Raw genomic sequence first — 20490 nt, 5'->3', positions numbered from 1 at the left:
CAAAGACATTACCTCACAATGACTTTTTCTTAAGAATTGTTTGAACACATTTGATGACATCTCTGATATAGCAAAGTTCCTATGCCTTAAGCAAGAGAAACAGTCTTGCTACACTGGTAATCTCAGCCTTTATTCCTTCATTTCTCAGATCATCTCCCCCCCAATTTAGCACTTCCGGAAAAAAGTCACACAGTCTCCTAACCCTTACTAGGATAGCAGCAGATATTTTCCATGTGCAGTGGTCTGTATGTTAATGTTTACTGGGGAGGGATTACAACAAGTTTGGTTCCCTCTAAGTACATTTTAAGAGTTCAGTCTCCAAGTAGGAAGTCTATTAAGGTGGACTGTCGGACTTGTTCAGATTAGGGAAATGCTCTCAGTCATCTTGTGTGCAGGAGGAGCTAAGCAGGCTTACATGTTGCAGGGCATGTTTGGAGCCAGCGTGTAAGATGATCCCTCTTTGCCAAATGGATCAGGCATCCCAGACACACTCACACACACATTCCTGTCAAGTCATCTTGTGAAAGGCTGCCAGCTTCCAACTTGGCTTGAATGTACAACCTTAATAAAACACAGTGAGGTCTCTGACAAAATAGCAGTTCAGCGGCAGCTAGAGTAGAAGAAAGACTCGCAGGCTATGCCTGGGCAGCTGAGTCCAAGGGACTGCATGCTGAAGTATAACAGAGAGGAAATGATAAATCTCTGCTACTTTGCAATAAATTGCTCCTGCTTTAGCTAAGGAAGCATTGAGAATTAGAAATTTTTTTTCAAAGAAAAGCTCACTTTTATTTTCTGAACCTTCTTTCCTTTTCCTTATCTTTTTATCCCCTAAAGAAATCCTTAAAAGCAAAGCAAATATTAAAAGGGGGGGGGGAAGGGAAGGAAAAGGAGAGGAGAAGAGGTTTGGATCAAGGTGTCAAGAGCAGGGCAGAAGAGGGCTAGTAACATGACCATTTTCTTGTGGTTTGTGTTCCTTGCTTCCCTTCTGAAGCACATAAGCTGCACTAGTCCACGCCGAGCTCCGGAGTCCAATGCACGAAGGTATAATCGGATTCAGCATGGCCAGTGCACCTACACATTCATACTTCCTGAACAGGATGGGAACTGTCGTGAAACTTCCTCTGACCAATACAACACCAATGCACTACAAAGGGATGCCCCTCACATGGAGCCAGATTTCTCCTCCCAGAAACTGCAACGGCTGGAGCATGTCATGGAAAATTACACTCAGTGGCTGCAAAAGGTAAGTCCTTCAGTTTGGGACTGTTCAGACACCTGCATTGATTTTTGCATGATGTACCATTCCTATGGAGATGTTATGTTCGCTACCTTCATTAATAAAGAACACCCTGAAAATTGTTCACTGTGAATAACTGGCAACAAAAGTTCAATGAAGGATTGACAGATGTTGGCTTGTTGGTTTTTCCTTTCAAACTGATTTAAAGAAGTTCAGGGACATTCAACCGAGGTAGCTAATGATCAATGGCCAGGTGGATATCTTGATGTGCTGACTGTTAAAAGTAGTTTAACAAGTGCATTCTACAAGGTGTTTTAGGAATGATTTCCATGTTATTTAAAATACCTGTGATCAGTATTGTTTGTCTGTAGGCTCTTGTTATAAAGATTTTTTTAAAAATAAATTAAAAACAAAGCTACTTGCATGGGACAACAAACATTAAAGATTAGCAGACACCATTATCACTGAAGCAACCTTTGACACTGTGCTGGCTCAGTAATGAATGGTTTTAAGTAAAATTAACTGTTTAATGCATTGTACCATAGAGATAAGCTGTTGGACTCCTCTCATAATTTCTGGATTCATTTGAGCAAAAACGTGCTGTGCGTTAGCAATGTTAGATGTGTATTTCGGTAGAAATGCTTGGCTAAAACAAAGTGCCATGCCTATCTGTGTAGAACTATAGAGAAATCAGGAGCATTTTGTTTTAACTCAGGAGAAATGATAATTAATCCCCATCTTAAGAACTGCTCATATTTTGAACCATGCTTGTGGCTGACCCATTGTAAGTGGTTTGCAATCACTCTGGCAGTTCTAAGAAACTAAATGAACACTGAGACATTTCCTCAGCGTTGTGCGTTCCACACACTCTTCATTCATTAATTATCCCACTCCTCAAAGTGATGCATCATGTGTTCACTGAAACCCGAAATAAATGTTAAAAAAATAAGCATGTGCAGCACTATATGTTCAGGATGCTTTCTTAGGAATGGGTTCCAAAAGTGTTTATAGGATTTACCCCTAGAGAAGACCACATAGAATTTCATTCTTAGAAGGCAAACATGTAACTATTTACTTAATCTATCGTAGAATGCTAGCATTGGAAGTGGGTTGGAAGTCATCCAGTCCAGCCCATTGCTCATACAAGGACCTCCCTGAAAGAAGGCTCTCTAGCTCTGTTTGAAAGCCTCCAGCTGCCTGTGCAGTCTGTGTCACCCTGTAAAATTTCTCATTCCAAACTTTTAATCAAAATCTGGTCCCACCAATTTGCATTCACTTCTTCTTGTCCTGCCAAGTGAAGCCACAGAGAGAAAGCCTGCATCCCCTAGGACTAGTCAAACCGTCAAGCATTTGAAAATGACAACATGTGCTTTAGAGCAGTGGTGGGATTTAAATATGTGAACAACTGGTTCTCTGTGTGGATGCCGCTTCTGGAAGTCCATTCTGGGCCTGGGCAACAGAAAATGAGTTACCAGTTCTGCTGAAGTGGTGCGAACATCTGAATCCCACCACAGCTATTAAGATAGATTTGTCAAAGATCTTTTGTTTTTGAAAAGCTGTCAGGTGGCATGGTTCATTTCCATGTATAGTAGCAGTTGCAAGAATTGCTGGTGGAAACCTTCCGTTTCTCCTGTTTTCATGAGATGGGTTCTTATCTAATGGGCTGCATTATCTTTGTCTAGTCATAAGAGGGAATTATTCCCACAGAAGTCAACAAGAGTGACTCCTAATTCAATATGTATAGAGGACTGCATCTTGAAACTACACATCTGAGTTTAGCAAGAGGAGGCTTTCATGTAAAGGATGAGACTTTGAAATGTGATGCAGTCTACTCATTCATTCATTCATTGGCAGCTGTTTGCACAAACTTTTCTGCAAGGCAGAAGATTCCTCTGCAGTTGATGCTCCTTTTGCTTTCCTTTTTTCTTCTGAAAAGATCTGTCCTGCAAAATCAGGTCTTGGAAATTGTTTGTGTTCTGCAGTTGACCACTAGGGACTGAACTAAGCTCACTCTTTTGCCTCTGAACTTTGCAAACAGAAAAGTCTTTGGAGAGCAGTGGAATTGTTTGATTTGCAGCTGACCATCATGTTTTAAAAGAAAGTAGGTGATGAACAGATACTTAGCAGCAAAACAGTATCTCCAAAACTTGCATTCTTCAGTGGCTCTCTGAATTTAGAAAGTGGGGGGGGGAAAGTTTCCCTTGAGTTCCCTTAAAAATGTTGAGCAGGTGGATAAACATCACATATCTTTCCGCAGTACTATTGCATAGAATAAAGCATGAGTCATTCCTATCAGACTCTCTGACTACTTTATAACAATTTCTGCATAGGCCAGGGGAGATAAAAATTTTGATGCCCAGGGTCCAACTTAACATTTTACAGATGTGATAGCTACAGGCATCGGCAAACTAGGCTATTTCTGACTGTTTTCCTTGGTTTGGGGGATTAAGTGTGGGGAGGTGGGTGGGTTTCCTTTTATTTCAAATTAAGTTAAATTTCCTTTTGGCCATATACTCTGTGTTTGTGTGTGATTTCCACATTAAAATCGCAGGAATGTAGCTGACATCTTTCAGAAACTATGAAGATAGGTAGGTTTGGAAGTCTGAAAAAGTATTGCAGGTGTCTCTGTGGCCTTCAGCTGCCAAAGGGGTTGCCACAAAGAAGAGGGAGTTTAGCTATTCTCCAAAGCACCAGCTATTCTCCAAAGGACAAGAAGCAATGGATGGAAACTAACCAAAGAGAGAAGCAACCTAGAACTAAGGAGAAATTTCCTGACAGTGAGAACAATTAATCATTGGAACAACCTGCCTCCAGAAGTTGTGAATGCTCCAACACTGGAAGTTTTTAAGAAGAGACTGAACAGCCATTTGTCTGAAATGGTATAGGGCAGGGGTGTCAAACTGCTGGCCCGCGGGCCGGATGCATCATGGTGAAACCGTGGCTACCCTATTGCCAGCAATGGAAAAAAAGTTGAGATACATCGCGACATGTCATGTGACATTGCAAGTTTGAAATCCCTGGTATAGGGTTTCCTGCCTGAGCAGGGTGTTGGACTAGATGACCTCCAAGGTACCTTTTAACTTATTATTATTATTGTTGTTGTTATTTTTATTATTACTTTGTTTTATTCTATTTGTTCCATTGTTGCTATCAATACAGGACATTGGGACAGTAATTTTAATAGCAATGAAATGCATTGAAGTGCAGATCTAAATTCATTAATGACTTTTTAAAGCTGTCATTTCTAGCAATGAGCTATCTGAAAATACAGTTCTTCAGATGAGTAAATTAGAAACATTGCTGCTTCTGTGGCTGCGATCCAAGACCTCAATTGATATATATCACACACATATGCAGCATTGCACAGTACTTGTGTCTATTTGTGTTTTTGAGGGGTAATACAGCAGTGTCAAACTTACCATGTCACATGACATGTCGTGACATGTGACTTTTTCCCCTTGCTGGATTTGGGGTGGGTGTGGCTTCTGCATGAGGCATCCATCCTGCACGCCGGCAGTTTAAGTTTATTGAATTGAATTTATATACCGCCCTTTTCCCGTAGGACTCAGGGCAGTTTACAAAGTATTTAAAAAACGTTAATACAATACAAGAGTTAAAAACAGTTAAAAATAATTAAATTTGATCCCTGAAAAAAATATAAAACCCCATTTAAAACTCTCAGCCTGGGCCAGAAAGCTCAAAGAGCCAGGTCTTCAGGTCCTGGTGGAATGACTGAAGGTCGGGGGCAGTCCTAAGCTCCACGGGCAGCTGGTTCCAAAGGGCAGGCGCGCCTACTGAGAAGGCCCTCCCCCTTGGTGTTATCCGCCGGCAGTCTTTTACCGCCAGCACCCTGAGAAGGCCCTCCATGTGGGAGCACACAGGACGAAGGGAACTTGATGCCGGCAGCAGGTGTTCCCTCAAATATCCCGGACCCAAGCCATTTAGGGCTTTATAGGTCATCACCAGCACCTTGAATCTCACCCGAAGGGCAACCGGAAGCCAATGCAGCTCGCGGAGTAGAGGTGTTACATGAGAGTATCGGGAAACCCCCATCACAACTCATGCAGCAGCATTCTGCACCAGCCGAAGCCTCCAAGTGGTCCTCGAGGGCAGCCCCATATAGAGAGCGTTGCAGTAGTCTAATTGGAGGTCACGAGCGCATGGGTGACTGTGCGTAGGGCATCTCAGTCCAGATTAGGGTCACAACTGGCACACCAGGCAAACCTGGGCAAAAGCCCCTCTGGTCACGGAACCTATGTGGTCTTCAAAATTGAGCCGTGAATCCAGGAGAATGCCCAAGTTGCAAGCCCTTCTTGAGGAGGGGTCTCACCACCGCCTCCTTCAAGGAAGGAGTTATTACTGCCTGGAACCAGCCTCATGTCTCCTCCCGAGCCGCATAAACCAGCCAGGAGGGGCATGGGTCCAAGAAACAGGTGGTGGAGCTCAGCCTCCCCATAATCCTGTCCACATCATCAGGGGAAACAGGATCAAAGTCAGTCCAGATAACATTCTCAAGACTGTGCGATTCCTCCACATCAGATTCCGACCAGTCAGAGTCTAAGCCGGCCCGGATCTGAGCGATTTTGTCCATCAGATGATGACTAAATTCCTTGGCCTGTCCCTGTAAGGGGTCCTCCCTCACCTCCTGGTTAAGAAGGGAGCGAGTTACCCTAAACAGGGCGGCTGGGCGATTATCTGCGGACGCGATGAGGGCAGCGAAGTAGTTAGCCTTCACCATCCTCATCGCTGCAAGATAAGACCTTATAAAGGTTCTTAGCTGCAATCGGTCAGATTCGGATTGGCTGGACCTCCAACCACTCTCTAGACCCCGTCTCCAACTCTTCATCCCCGGAGCTCCACAGAAAACCATGGAGCCCAGTGGGATCTGTGACGAGTCAGGGGTCGCAAGGGTACAACACGGTCGAGTGCTTCGGTGGCTGCCTTTTCTCAGGCATCCACCAAGGCACTGGCCGGGTTGTGAGTGAGGGCAATGGGTATAGACCCAAGCGCCATTTGGAACCATTCTGGGTCCATTAGGCTCCTGGGGCAGAACCATCTGGTCGGTTCCACTGCCCAGCAGTGGGGGGTAGCATAACGGAAGACCAGTCACAGGAGATGATGATCGGACCATGATAGGGGGACAATAGCTGGCAAACCCCCTCCCAGATCATCCAACCACTGTCCAGATAAAAACACCAGGTTGAGAGTGTGACCCCCCCCACATGAGTCGGGCCATGAATTACTTGGGTCAGGTTCATGGCCATCATGGAAGCCATGAACTCCCGAACTAACTCTGACGACCCTCCCAGGGCAGGCAGGTTGAAGTCACCCAGAACTATAAGCCTGGGGAACTCCACCGCCAATCCTGAGAGGGTGTCGAGCAGCCCGGGCAGGGCTGTTGCCACACAGCTGGGTGCCAGGTATGTGAGCAACAAGCTCATCTGAACCCGAGAGCCGCATCTCAGGAGGAGGGACTCACTCCCGCCTATTTGGACAATGGTGGTCTCCCGTGGACATAGTCTCCCAAATAACCGCCACCCCACCACTCCTACCCTGAGCCCCTGGCCGGTGTAGCACACAGAAACCTGGGGGGCATAATTTGGTCAGAGGGACCCCTCCCTCTGAGCCCAACCAGGTTTCCGTAATGCATGCCAGATGACACCCCTACTGTAATATATCACATTCATTAAAACTGTTTAATATTAGAACATGTCAGAAATAAACACATACACTCACACACACACAAAGCACAATCTTTACACTTTGGAAAGAGGACTGAAACTGAAACATGTTTAATTGGCAAACTGGCATTGTAAGGGGTCTTAGTTTAGCTAATCTAGAAGGAATTTATCTTAATCTTTTTTTTTAAAAAAAGTTCCAATGTTCGGGGGAAAAAATAAATATTTGAAAACTCTTCTTACACTAAGCTGTCAATTCAAATCAAACTGAAAATTTCCTCATCTGACTGTAAGCAATTATGTACTAGTATTTATCCAGTGAAATTTGCATATCCCATTATTAATGTTGATATGATTGGCAGCAAGACAATTCCGTTTAGCAACCATCAACTCCTTTTGCCAAAACTACTAGAAGGTTCTTGGTAAACATATTTACAGCTTTTCTTCAAAGTATTTATTTTAACAAGGATAACTTACTTCACTGTTTAACCCTGGGTTTCATATCTGCCATGTTTGTTCTAACAGCATTAAACAGACCACATGCTGTTTTTTTATTCCTTGCAATAACTGGCTGTTGCACAGTATTGAAATGCTTAGGTTGTAATTTCAGTGTTTAAACTTTGTCAAAGAAGAACTGTCTGAAAATTTTTAGCTTGGCAATAATTCAGCATCTTTTTCCCATGCTGAACTAACCCAAATGTATGGTACCAATGCAGCCAGATAAATAGCTTCACAACTGTGCAGATGTTTGTATAGTGTCCATTTAGTTCTGCCTATGCAGAACTATCTTGGTGCCTTCCAGATGTGACAATTTCAATTCTCATGTGTCCTCTGCTGGATGGGAATTATATGAGCTGAAGTCCAACATATTTGGAAAGATCTAATTTGAGAGATGGGTGTTTTAGTTAGTGCACATAAAACCTAGATATCAATTGAGTTATACCAAAATGAAAAATGGATAGTTTAAAATAAGGAAATGAGGGATATAAAAATCATAATTCTCTACAATTGGATAGGATACATAATTTCCTATGGAAGTTTTGGACTACTTTCATATCCCCTGATTAATGTCTGTGTTGATTATAGTGAATGGGAGCTGTGATCCAAAACATCTGGAGGGCAACAGGTTTTCTACCTCCCATCTGCACAAACCAGCAGTGGCTCTTCAGGGTTGCAGACAGGAGTATATCCCAGTGCTATTTGAAGATGTTATAAGTTACAGTATTATTATTGCACTCTGACCCTTGATTGATTTTTCTCCCCACATTTTAAATTTGGTGACATCCCTGTGCAAAAGTAAAGAAATCTTCCTTGATTACCTGGACATTAAAAAAAAACCATATACACACAGTATCATATTCAGTTGTGATTCTGCCCTTACATTAATTTTTTTTTACTGAATCTGCTAAGGATATTTAATAAGGAAGATGGTAGGTCAGTGCTGTTATGATTGGGGAGGAAAATGCAGTCCTATGTGAATCATAGAATACAACTGACCGAGCTTAGTCAGTTAAAGGTCTAGTGGTCCCATATACAAACTCAGCTTTACCTTAGTTTTGTTTTCATATTGTTACACTATATGAAATTCATTGTAGAGCTAGTTTGTTGTTGTTGTTAGTTGCGAAGTCGTGTCCGACCAATCGCGACCCTATGGACAATGTTCCTCCAGGCCTTCCTGTCCTCTACCATCTTCTGGAGTCCATCTAAGCTCACGCCTACTGCTTCAATGACTCCATCCAGCCACCTCATTCTCTGTCGTCCCCTTCTTCTATTGCCCTCAATCTTTCCCAGCATTAGGCTCTTCTCCAGTGAGTCCTTCCTTCTCATTAGGTGGCCAAAGTATTTGAGTTTTAGCTTCAGGATCTGGCCTTCTAAAGAGCGGTCAGGGTTGATCTCCTCTAGGACTGACTGGTTTGATCGCCTTGCAGTCCAAGGAACTCGCAGGAGTCTTCTCCAGCACCAGAGTTCAAAGGCTTCAATTCTTTGGCGCTCAGCCTTTCTTATGGTCCAGCTTTCACTGCCATACATTGCAACTGGGAAGACCATAGCCTTGACTATACGCACTTTTGTTGACAGGGTGATGTCTCTGCTTTTTAGTGTGCTGTCTAGATTTGCCATGGCTTTCCTCCCAAGGAGCAAGCGTCTTTTAATTTCTTGGCTACAGTCCCCATCTGCAGTGATCTTGGAGCCCAGGAAAATAAAATCTGTCACTACCTCCATTTCTTCCCCATCTATTTGCCAGGAATTGAGAGGGCCAGATGCCATGATCTTGGTTTTCTTAATGTTTAGTTTCAACCCAAGTTTTGCACTCTCCTTCTTCACCCGCAACACGAGGCTCTTTAGTTCTTCTTCACTTTCTGCCATTAGAGTGGTATCATCTGCATATCTTAGGTTGTTGATGTTTCCTCCGGCAATCTTAATTCCAACTTTTGATTCATCTAGCCCTGCCTTTCTCATGATGTGCTCTGCATATAAGTTAAATAGGCAAGGCGACAGTATACAGCCTTGCCGGACTCCTTTCCCAATTTTGAACCAATCAGTGGTTCCATGTCCAGTTCTCACTGTTGCTTCTTGGCCCGCATATAGATTTCTCAAGAGACAAATAAGATGGTCTGGTATGCCCATCTCTTTAAGGACTTGCCAGAGTTTGTTATGATGCACACAATCAAAGGCTTTAGCATAGTCAATGAAGCAGAAGTAGATGTTTTTCTGGACCTCTCTAGCTTTCTCCATGATCCAGCGTATGTTAGCAATTTGATCTCTAGTTCCTCTGCCTCTTCGAAATCCTGCCTGTACTTCTGGTAGTTCTCGATCCACATACTGCTGGAGTCTAGCTTGTAGAATTTTAAGCATAACTTTACTAGCATGAGAAATGAGTGCAATGGTGCGATAGTTTGAACATTCTTTGGCACTGCCTTTCTTTGGAATTGGAATGTAAACTGATCTTTTCCAATCCTGTGGCCACTGTTGAGTTTTCCAAATTTGCTGGCAAATTGAGTGTAGCACTTTTACTGCATCGTCTTTTACGATTTTGAATAGCTCAGCTGGAATACTGTCACCTCCACTAGCTTTGTTGTTGCTCAGCTTTTCTAAGGCCCACTTCACTTCACATTCTAGGATGTCTGGCTCGAGGTCAGTGACCACCTCTTTGTGATTATCAGGGACGTTAAGCTCATTCTTGTATAGTTCTTCTGTGTAATTTTGCCACCTCTTCTTAATCTCTTCTGCCTCTGTTAGGTCCCTGCCATTTTGGTCCTTTATCATGCCCATTTTTGCATTGAACGTTCCCTTCATCTCTCCAATTTTCTTGAAAAGATCTCTGGTCCTCCCTATTCTATTGTTTTCTTCTATTTCTTTGCATTGTTCATTTAAGAAGGCATTCTTATCTCTTCTAGCTATTCTTTGGAATTCTGCATTTAATTGGGCATATCTTTCTTTTTCTCCCTTGCCTTTCACTTCCCTCCTTTCCTCAGCTATTTGCAAAGCTTCTTCAGAGAGCCATTTTGCTTTCTTGCAGTTCTTTTTCTTTGGGATGGTTTTGGTTGCTACCTGTTGTACAATGTTGCGAACCTCTGTCCATAGTTCTTCAGCCACTCTGTCTATCAGATCTAATTCCTTAAATCTATTTGTCACCTCTACTGTATATTCAACAGGGATATGATTTAATTCATACCTGACTGGCCTAGCGCTTTTCCCTACTTTCTTTAATTTAAGCCTAAACTTTGCAACAAGAAGCTCATGATCTGAGCCACAGTCAGCTCCTGGTCTTGTTTTAACTGACTGTATAGAGCTTCTCCATCTTTGGCTGCAGAGCATATAGTCAATCTGATTTCTGGTGATGTCCATGTGTAAAGCCGTCTCTTGGGTTGTTGGAAAAGAGTGTTTGCTATGACCATCGTATTCTCTTGACAAAATTCTATCAGCCTGTGCCCTGCTTCATTTTGTACTCCAAGGCCAAACTTGCCTGTTATTCCAGTTATCTTTTGGCTTCCTACTTTAGCATTCCAATCCCCCATGATGATAAGGACATCATTTCTGGGTGTTAGTTCTATAAGGTGTTGTAGGGCTTCATAGAACCGGTCAATTTCATCCTCTTCAGCACTGGTGGTTGGGGCATAGACTTGGACTACTGTGATATTGAATGGTTTGCCTTGGATTCGAACTGAGATCATTCTGTCATTTTGAGGATTGTATCCCAGTATTGCTTTTCCTATTTTTTTATTGACTATGAAGGCTACTCCATTTCTTCTGAGGGATTCTTGCCCGCAGTAGTATACCTGATGGTCATCTGAATTAAATTCACCCATTCCTGTCCATTTTAGTTCGCTGATACCTAAGATGTCAATGTTTAGTCTTGTCATCTCTTGTTTGACCACGTCCAGCTTTCCTTGATTCATGGATCTTACATTCCAGGTTCCTATGGAGAAAAAATCTTTACAGCATCGGACTTTCCTTTCACCACCAGAAACATCCACAGCTGAGCGTCCTTTCGGCTTTGGCCCAGTTGCTTCATTCTTTCTGGCGCTACTAGTACTAGCCCTCTGCTCTTCCCCAGTAGCATATTGGACACCTTCCGACCTGAGGGGCTCATCTTCCAGCGTCATATCGTTTTGCCTTTTGGTACTGTCCATAGGGTTTTCATGGCAAAGATACTGGAGTGGGTTGCCATTTCCTTCTCCAGTGGATCACGTTTTGTCAGAACTCTCTGCTATGACCTGTCCGTCTTGGGTGGCCCTGCACGGCATAGCTCATAGCTTCATTGAATTACGCAAGCCCCTTCGCCACGACAAGGCAGTAATCCATGAAGGGGAGAGCTAGTTTATAGCTCATTATATTTTGTGAACACAAAATTGGGTTCAGACTTTTAAGACATTTAATCATGTTATGCAAAATTACAGTGCTTTGTGACATATATCATGTAAACACAAATTGGTTTTAGATTTTTAAGACATTTAACTGTGTTATGCAGTTACAGCACTTTGTAACTTTGTGAATCTTGGAAATCTGACCTTTCTTTCATGCACTGCCCTACCACCAATTTCCTATAGTGCCACTCTGCCCTTAGAACATCAATACATAAACTTAATTTGTTTTTGCATGTGGACATCTTTTCTTATCACACCTGACTATTTATCTTGCCTGTCTGTCTGTCTGCCTGTCCCTTTCATATGCCGCTTTCAACTAAAGAGGTTGCAATATAGTAAATTCCCTATGTTATCCTTTAAATACCCTTCAGGAAATAGTGGTCCTATTCCCACAACACATTAGTGGTTCTGTGGTAGGGACTTCAAAAAGTGATAACTGACCCAGTTAGTTAAAGGAGTTAGATTTAGCTTAAGATGGGCCCAGTCTTGGATAAACTAATCACCCCACAATTCCAACAATTCTCTCATTTTGCCTACCAGTCCTCCAGGACAAAGAGCTGGAGAGAAAGAGTGGCAGTAAACTTCTCCATTACAGGATAGAAGGCTAGAGTATTGTAATGTTGCCAAGTATTCCCAGGATGGTCCTGATGTTCTAAGGTGACAGCACAGTCCATAGAATGGTAAAGTGAAGTAAGTGACAAAACATATTCATAATGCACATTGCAAAAGCAAATGTTTTGTTTTTGATCATGGGTCATGGCCTTCATTTTGTCATGTTGATGCTTATCCCTATGGATACTAGTAATTTCCCAGAGAAAACCCTTCCTTTTTTTTAAGGCACTGGAGAACAATCTTTTCTAATGATAAATATTTTACAGGCTTCATTTCATTTCTAGTGATGCAGAGCATATTGTGAATCAGCCTCTTCACCTCTCGCTCTATGAACTTCTGCCTTTCCTTCACTCTTCCTTTCGTTTTTGGTGACATGACTCAACCATGTACTTCATAGTGTTCTTGGCACAGCCATGATGTGGACTTCTTAAATGTTTAAGGAAAAGAACAATTTGCTGCTATGTAGAATTAATCTATCGTTAGTTTGTGAACAATAATTCCGAATGCAGCTAAAAGATCTGAACAAAGGTTGAGTGAGTTAATATTTCGCATACATATACAATGGAGGTAACGTTCCTATCTGAATTATGCAAAACTACTAGCTACAGAAATTTTCAGTAAGCATCCCAGCCTAATTCACCCACTTGCCTTAATTCTCTGTCAGTGTGGCTTGATTAAGTGAGCCTCCAGCTCAGATATGAAGTGAGCATTATAACTTTTACATTCTTTTCTAATCTTGACCTAACAAATCTTCTACAGCAATATCACTACTTTAAGATTGTGAGAGCTTTTTCCACCATGCTGTCTCTGTTACATCTCTGGAGGTATTATCCTTTCTTCAGTATGACTGCTTTATGACCAGATTTTTCTTCACATGCAACCCTATCAGAATAAGCATTTGCCCTCCTGCTCTAAAATCAGAATGATTGCCTGTGCTAAGACAAGGTATCCTGAGCATCAAAAAATCTTTCCTATGTAATAGAAAGGTAAGTAATAGGTTATTTTCTTAAATAATAGATGATTCTTTCCTAAGTAATAAGGACCCTAAAATAACTTTCACAAGGTTTTTTGTCTGATGGGGCAATATACACTTTTGGGTATTTTTAAAATAATCACATTTGTTCCAAACGTATGAGTACAACAGCTGATACTTACACTTTCAAATATAATGAGCATTATTACCCTTAAACACACACACACACACACACACTCACATTTTATGCCATATGTTATTTGTGTCTGCTGCATTCTTGAGAAGAGTCTCTATGTGTTACATAGTGGTAATACAGCCTTGGTGGAGCAGTGGGCTAATGCCTCCTTAAGTAACACCAGCTGCCTGCAATTAGTGCAGGTTCGCATCCCACCAGGCTCAAGGTTGACTCAGCCTTCCATCCTTCTGAGGTAGGTAAAATGAGGACCCAGATTGTTGGGGGCAATAAGCTGACTTTGTAATAATGCCACTTGGGGGGGGGGAAAGCCCTAATAAGCAGGCATATACATAGAATGAAGGCTATTGCTAAGCACATTGGTTTGTGCTTAAATTGTAAGCCGCCTTGAGTCTTCGGAGAAGGGCGGGATATAAATGGGATTAAAATAAAAATAAAAATAATACAATAATACAATATAATAAAGAAGCTATTGAGGGTTAGCACAGATAGACCTCGTACTGAAAATTTGAAAGATTGTATAGGTGGGACAACTTTAATATTTTCATTCTAATTTTATATAATGTTTTATATGCTGATATTATACTGTGCACTATCCCAAATTCCTCCCTGGGGGAGATGAGTGGTCTAGAAACACAAAATATAAACAAACAAATAAACAAATTGGAAAACTGGTATTAGTTTAAGGCTCCATAACTATAACAGAAATGAAGATTTATTTGTTTCCTTAATTACATTTATGTGGCTGCCCATCCCTTCCTGGTGGCTTTGCACAGTTAACAACAGTTAAAAACACAACCAAGTGGAAATAAAATAGATCTAGCCAGGGTTAAAAAAACAATCAAAGTACAATTAATATAATCATCTCACAAGCTGAACTTGACGATCTGACCTCCAAGTCTGGGAACACAGCCATGTCTTCAGCCATGTTGGGGAAAGCCAACAGGATTGTAGCCAATCTCAGCTTCTGGGGGGATAGTGTTCCACAGGGCAAGTGGAACCTGTCTTCCTAGTTCACATCAGTTGACTTTCTTGAATGGACAGGGCCTGTGACATGATTGTTTTTCTGTGGAATCTAATGGGTTGGAAGAGGAAGTCTGCAAATAACCAGGCTTTATTCTATAACAGACTTTAAAGGTGACCACCAGCACTTTTAATTGTACTTTGGAAGGTATTGATAGCCCATGCAGCTCACAAGCAGAGGCATAATGTGTGCACAGCAAGAGTGCTTATAACTGCCCACACTACTGCATTTTTAAACAGTTATAATCTGCTAATTCTGTTTAAAGGCAGGTCCATGTTGGGTACATTGCAGTAGTACATCAGGAGGTGACTAAGGCATGAGTGACTGTCAGAAGAACTTCCAAAGAGCTGCCATCTGATCCTCAAATAGGAGCCATGAATCCAGAAGGACCCCCAAATTGAGCACTAGTTCTGTTTGGAGTAGCACTACCATATCCAGAACAAAAGATGAAGAATCACCAGAACCAGGGACTGAAACCTAGATCTACTAGAGTTGAGCTGAAGCAGGTTCTCCTCATACAAATCCTCTCATCCTCCAGATGGGAAAGAGAGGAACTTTGGCAGGGAAGTTGCTATGCAGTAGGGAGGCTGATACAATGGCAACTGTCCCTATTGATTCCTACCCAGCAAACATAACAGTGTCTTGCACCTGACTGATGACAAGATCTTCACTTGATGCCACCCACACCTGACCCATTACAAGACCCAACACAAGATCTATCACAAGACCCTCACCTAACATGATCTTGACCTGACATGACCTTCCCATCACAGAACCCACTGGCCACACAAAACTCTTATAAACAGAAGAACACCAACACTGACATCCCCTAAATTCTGCTGAAGACATTACCTAGCTTGGCAATGAAACATTCAGAAACCAAACCACAAGTTCGGAGAACGAACCTGTGCTCTCATCCAACACCCTAGCTACAGATATTTGCCATTATCAGAACCAAGAACATATGCTTCAAATGTGTATGCTTGGGGGGAAAAAAGCAAAGGAAGTAGAATAATAGCACATCATTTATTTATTTATTTACCCAATTTGTATAACCTCCCATTGCACAAAAGAAATGACTTGGGGAGCATCCAGTAAGCAACATAGATAGACATCAGGCAGACTGATAGACATTGAAGTAAATTCTCAACTTTCCAACTACACTCTACTGTCCGTTTGAGGTCCCTAGATCATGAATTGCTAAAGAGTTTGGGTCATTCATTTTGGCTCTCCAGTACTGATAAATTCTTTAAGCTTTCTTGATTCAGTTCTATGAATAGAGGCATCTATCCATTTTGGTTACTTTCATAATCAGATCATAAACTTTTGATTTAGTCCTCTCCATGTCAGTTTCAATGTTTTATTTGTTTGTTTAAAGGCAAAATTGGATAGAAAAAAGATCACTGGCAGTACTATGTGCATTTCTGCTAACAGGCTTTATTCTCTGAGTTAGTTTGCATAGTATATATTTTGCAAGAAAGGTTTTCTAAAAAAAGTATTTGATGTGTTATTTTTCTGGCCATCTCTTTTTTGCACAAACCCTTCTTATATATTTGTGTGCTATAAGTGTCCATGTGAATGTTAACTGGAGCGTGCAAAATTTAAGAAAAAAATAGGTTATGCAGAATTATGCCTTTTCCTCTCATTTCTATTCTGTTCTCATTAGTATACAGGAATATTTTACCCTAATGAGATTATTGGCCTACTTTCTCTTACTGGATCTTTTGATTTATATTATTATTCCTAGTTTTCTAATAAAGTCCTTAAATGTCAGTGACTGTTACTTAGTTTGAATTGATGTTAGGAGGGGAACTGGCTGCTTCTGTACAGAAAGCACAAACTGTTTCACTGAGCTTTAAAAAAAAAAGCAAAGCAAAGCATTATTGTCTCCTGGCTTAGAAAAAATGTCCCCGTGGTGAAACTGTCATTATGAAGAGGTAAGGAATTAGATTTTCCCCAATGCCTTGAAATACTTAGCCAAGAAGAGAGTCAAGTTGTCAATGATTGCAATTATAGAATAAGCATTTTCCCCACTCCAAAATCAATGCAGTTGGTCTTCCAAATAAAATAGTTGGCTGCTTTTAACATTAAATAATTTTTCTTCCATTCAAGTGGTTGAAAGTTATTAAAGGCTTTATTTCTTCAAATACCAGGAACCCACAGAGATAATTCAAAATGCCCACATTGAGTCTTGGGGCATCCAACATGGAAACTGTTGGTAAACAACCAAGAGTTTGGGCAGCAATTGAAACACATGGATGTATACTCATGGATGTTATGTGAAAAGGCTTTTTCATAAGTGAAAAGGAAAAGTCAAATCTTTTTAAATCCACAGTATTCTTTAGTCTTTCCAAATGTTTCCTAGGATTTGAAGAAGATCCATATCATAATGACCATCCACTTTTTCCTTCATCAGTGCTTTGCTAATATGTCTTTCTACTGGCCCCTTACTGGTCTCAGAGACCTCTTTTGAACTCATCTATCAACATTGGATCCTCTGTATTTAAATCATTATGTAGAAGAATCTGCCTGAGTCCACAGTTTTACATTCATACAAACCAGGAAACAGATTTAACAATATTTTAATCTAAGAAAATCTGCAGTTTATTTAGAATATATCACCTCTGTAAACATAGTAAGATGCCAAACAACAAAAAGTAGCTGGCTGGCATGCGTTTGTTTTTTCAGCAGTTGGATAAAAAGGGGTAAATGTATCATTTGGTTTTTGTTTAGAAATCAGCTGCAGTTGTATATGCATTTAGATTCTTGCAATTCCCACTGGAAGTAAGAGCATTGGAACACCTAATTTTTGGCTTCTTCTTGACCCAATGCTTGTAGCACACATGGAACTCTGTACAGCCAACTATTTTTTGTTCTCTGCAACAAAAATACTTTTTTTAAAAAAAATTCCATATTGCCTCTCCAATCTTAAAGAAATAGTGCAATTTGCCTCATTCAGATCAAGTTATGGATTATAATTTATGGCAACAGCATATGTGTATTATAAAAAATATTGTGACCAAGAGAATCCCTATTTGCTCCAGATCCATTATGATTATTGATGATGATTGGTGTTTGTTTTTTTTACTATAATTAAGATTCAAAATAGTTTTGTTCATTTTTCAGTTAATACACTTATTTGTGGGGTCCTTGGTTCTCCGTGAGTTTGGTTGTTTTATTACAGACATTTCATTACCAGCATTGACAACGTTATCTGTTTATGTAATGAAATGTCTGCAAGACAACAACAAAGCTTTGAAAGTATCAAGGACCTCCAGAGTTCACCCATGAGCTGCAAGTATTTTTTTTTATTGAAACCTGTTGCCATTTTGCAGGCTATCAGTTCAGAATTTTTCATTACAATTGCCCATTGAAACAAATATGTTAAACTATAAACCGTGAATATAGATGTTTTTCATCTTAGAAATTACATATAAATCTCTTAAAACTCCAATAGTTATATAGGAGTGGTTTTAAAGAGATATATTAAGAAGAACACATAAACTATATCTAGCAATGTATGTTCTTAAGGATGTTTAAATTATTAGATATTGAGATCTTCCATATTGTATAAGGTATAATGGCAATCAACACTGAGAAGTCAGTTCTCGCTAATCTGTTCTTGAAATAACCACCAAGCTGGGCTGTCTTTTGCTTTGAAATTTTAAAAAGCTTACAAACATCTGTCCTTTGAAATATTTGATCTTTTTGAAAAATATTTTGCATGGCTGTAAAAGTTCCAGGGATCTCTGCTCAAGCTCTATATTCCAAACAACATTCTATATTCTAAATAACTTTTCAGATATCATCCTTCCAAGCCACAGAGAAACAATTGGTCCCTTCGGTTGGCTTACGATGTATATTCAAAAGTTGTCAGCCAATGTAAGAGAATTATCTTCCTAAACATACACAATTATATAGGCTGCCTTGCTCAGCTCAAATCTAAGAAGCAGCTGTTTGGAACATGGTTTCTTACCATGTTGGTAAAAAAATAGAGTAATCCTTTCAAGGGGAGATATTTATGGGATGCAATATTTCAGATGACATAAACTTTGCCTTAAAACAAACAAAAACAGTTTTTGTTTTAATCCTGATTAGTTTGGATTCTGTGTGGGTAGACGAAAGCCACTTCTGCTAAAACATTGATTCCATCCTATAAAAAGCTGATACTTTGCAAGCAGATATTTTGGCACAAAGAACAAGTCTAGTTCCAGCAACCATATCCTCTTGCTAATTTTGTGGTCTGTAGGGCTGCTGTAATTTAGATTTTGAGGTAGTGGCCATGAACATCATATACATACTACTTTTGGGAAAAGTTGTTGAAAAAACAATTTTGCTTCTAAGTTGTAATTATATACTTTATGTAATAATACACAACTATATAATGATAACATTAATAATAACCAACACTGTTAATCATTAATAATATTATCTATGATTCCTGTATTTTTGGTTATAACTTTTAAGAAAATACTCCAATTCTAGTTCTTTGTTTAAATGAATGAATGAATGAATAAATAAATAAATAATAAAAAATTTACAGAGGCTGTTTGAATGTATGGCTGTTCTCCTAAACAGACAGAATTCACTTTCTGATTTGTGGGTAGGAAATAGGGAATAGCACACTAGATGGAAACTTGGTGGGAAGGAATTTCCACTAGGAAATGTCATCTAGTCCTCTTTTACAATCATCATAAATGGTGACCATTACAACAGTCATAGCTCTATAATATTTACAATATCTATTATTCCGGGAACTTTCAGGAGGAAGCAATGATGCTCCTGGCTGATGATAAGGGTGAGAACAGATGGATCATAGTTAGAGAAATTTAGCATTACAACTTTTAATCCTTTATAGCAATTAAAAAGAAAAAGACAAAGAAACTACATTGACGATTTCTCTGATATATTGCAAGTAAAAAGTGAATTATCCAGGATTATCAATCATGATTACCTTTGCATATCATAAAAACTTTGTGTGGGTGGGTTGACAGCTTTTCTGCATTATTTCATGAAAATTGATTGTGAAAGGTTGAAGTGTATTTTCTCCCCAATTCTCACATAGAGTGCAATAAGAAAGATTGGGTTCGAAATATACAAATTGTTAACATATGACCCACCAGAGTCTCCTGGACTCCCAGGTTCTATCAGTTCCAGACAGCATTGTCACTAGTAACGAAGGATAGGTTTGTAAACCAAAATTATCAGAGAGATCACGGCTCCCTTCCTCTGAACAAAATTAGATGAATTTGAGTAAACCTCCTAACATTCTTGGTCCACTAAGCAATACATTAATTTGATAGAACATTGAAAACTATGTAAACTGATCCTATTTTTATTCACTGTTAATTATAGGCTAGATTCCCTTAGCTTTGGAAATGCCTGGGTGGTTTTAAATCCTGTCCTATAATTGACTCAAGGGACGCGGTGGCTCAAGGGACGCGGTGGCTCAGTGGGTTAGGACGCTGAGCTTGTCGATCAGATGGTCGGCAGTTTGGCGGGTCGAATCCCGAGTGCCGCGTAACAGAGTGAGCGCCTGTTACTCGTCCCAGCTTCTGCCCACCTAGCAGTTCGAAAGCACGTAAAAATGCTAGTAGAAAAATAGGGACCACTACGGTGGGAAGGTAACAGCGTTCCGTGCGCCTTTGGCGTCTAGTCATGCCGGCCACATGACCACGGAGACGTCCTCGGACAAGCGCTGGCTCTTCGGCTTTGAAACGGAGATGAGCACCGGCCCCTAGAGTCGGAAACGACTAGCACGCATGTGCGGGGGAACCTTTACCTTTACCTTAATTGACTCCTGCTATGGGAAGATTTCAGCATGTCTAACAGAATTCCTATTTTTGAGAACTTTGGCGTGTGTGGGTGGGTGTGTTTATGCTTGTGTGTATGCATGCATTTACACTTT

General features: G+C 40.5%; 1 protein-coding gene across 1 annotated transcript in view; it reads left to right on the top strand.

Moving 5' to 3' along the window:
- Positions 1 to 763: 763 nt before the first annotated feature.
- Positions 764 to 20490, top strand: part of ANGPT1 (angiopoietin 1) — a gene marked incomplete at its 3' end in the record, with an annotated part of 139648 nt that continues 119921 nt past the window's right edge. Inside the window, exon 1 of the mRNA XM_081322522.1 lies at positions 764 to 1243. Within this exon, the coding sequence (XP_081178648.1) occupies positions 947 to 1243 (297 nt within the window). The 5' untranslated portion in view covers positions 764 to 946. The remainder of the gene's footprint in view (positions 1244 to 20490) is intronic.

The sequence above is a fragment of the Vipera berus genome (genome assembly GCF_964194415.1).
Source record: "Vipera berus genome assembly, chromosome: 3".
Classification (NCBI taxonomy): domain Eukaryota; kingdom Metazoa; phylum Chordata; class Lepidosauria; order Squamata; family Viperidae; genus Vipera; species Vipera berus.
This window is presented reverse-complemented; position numbering and strand designations above follow the sequence as displayed.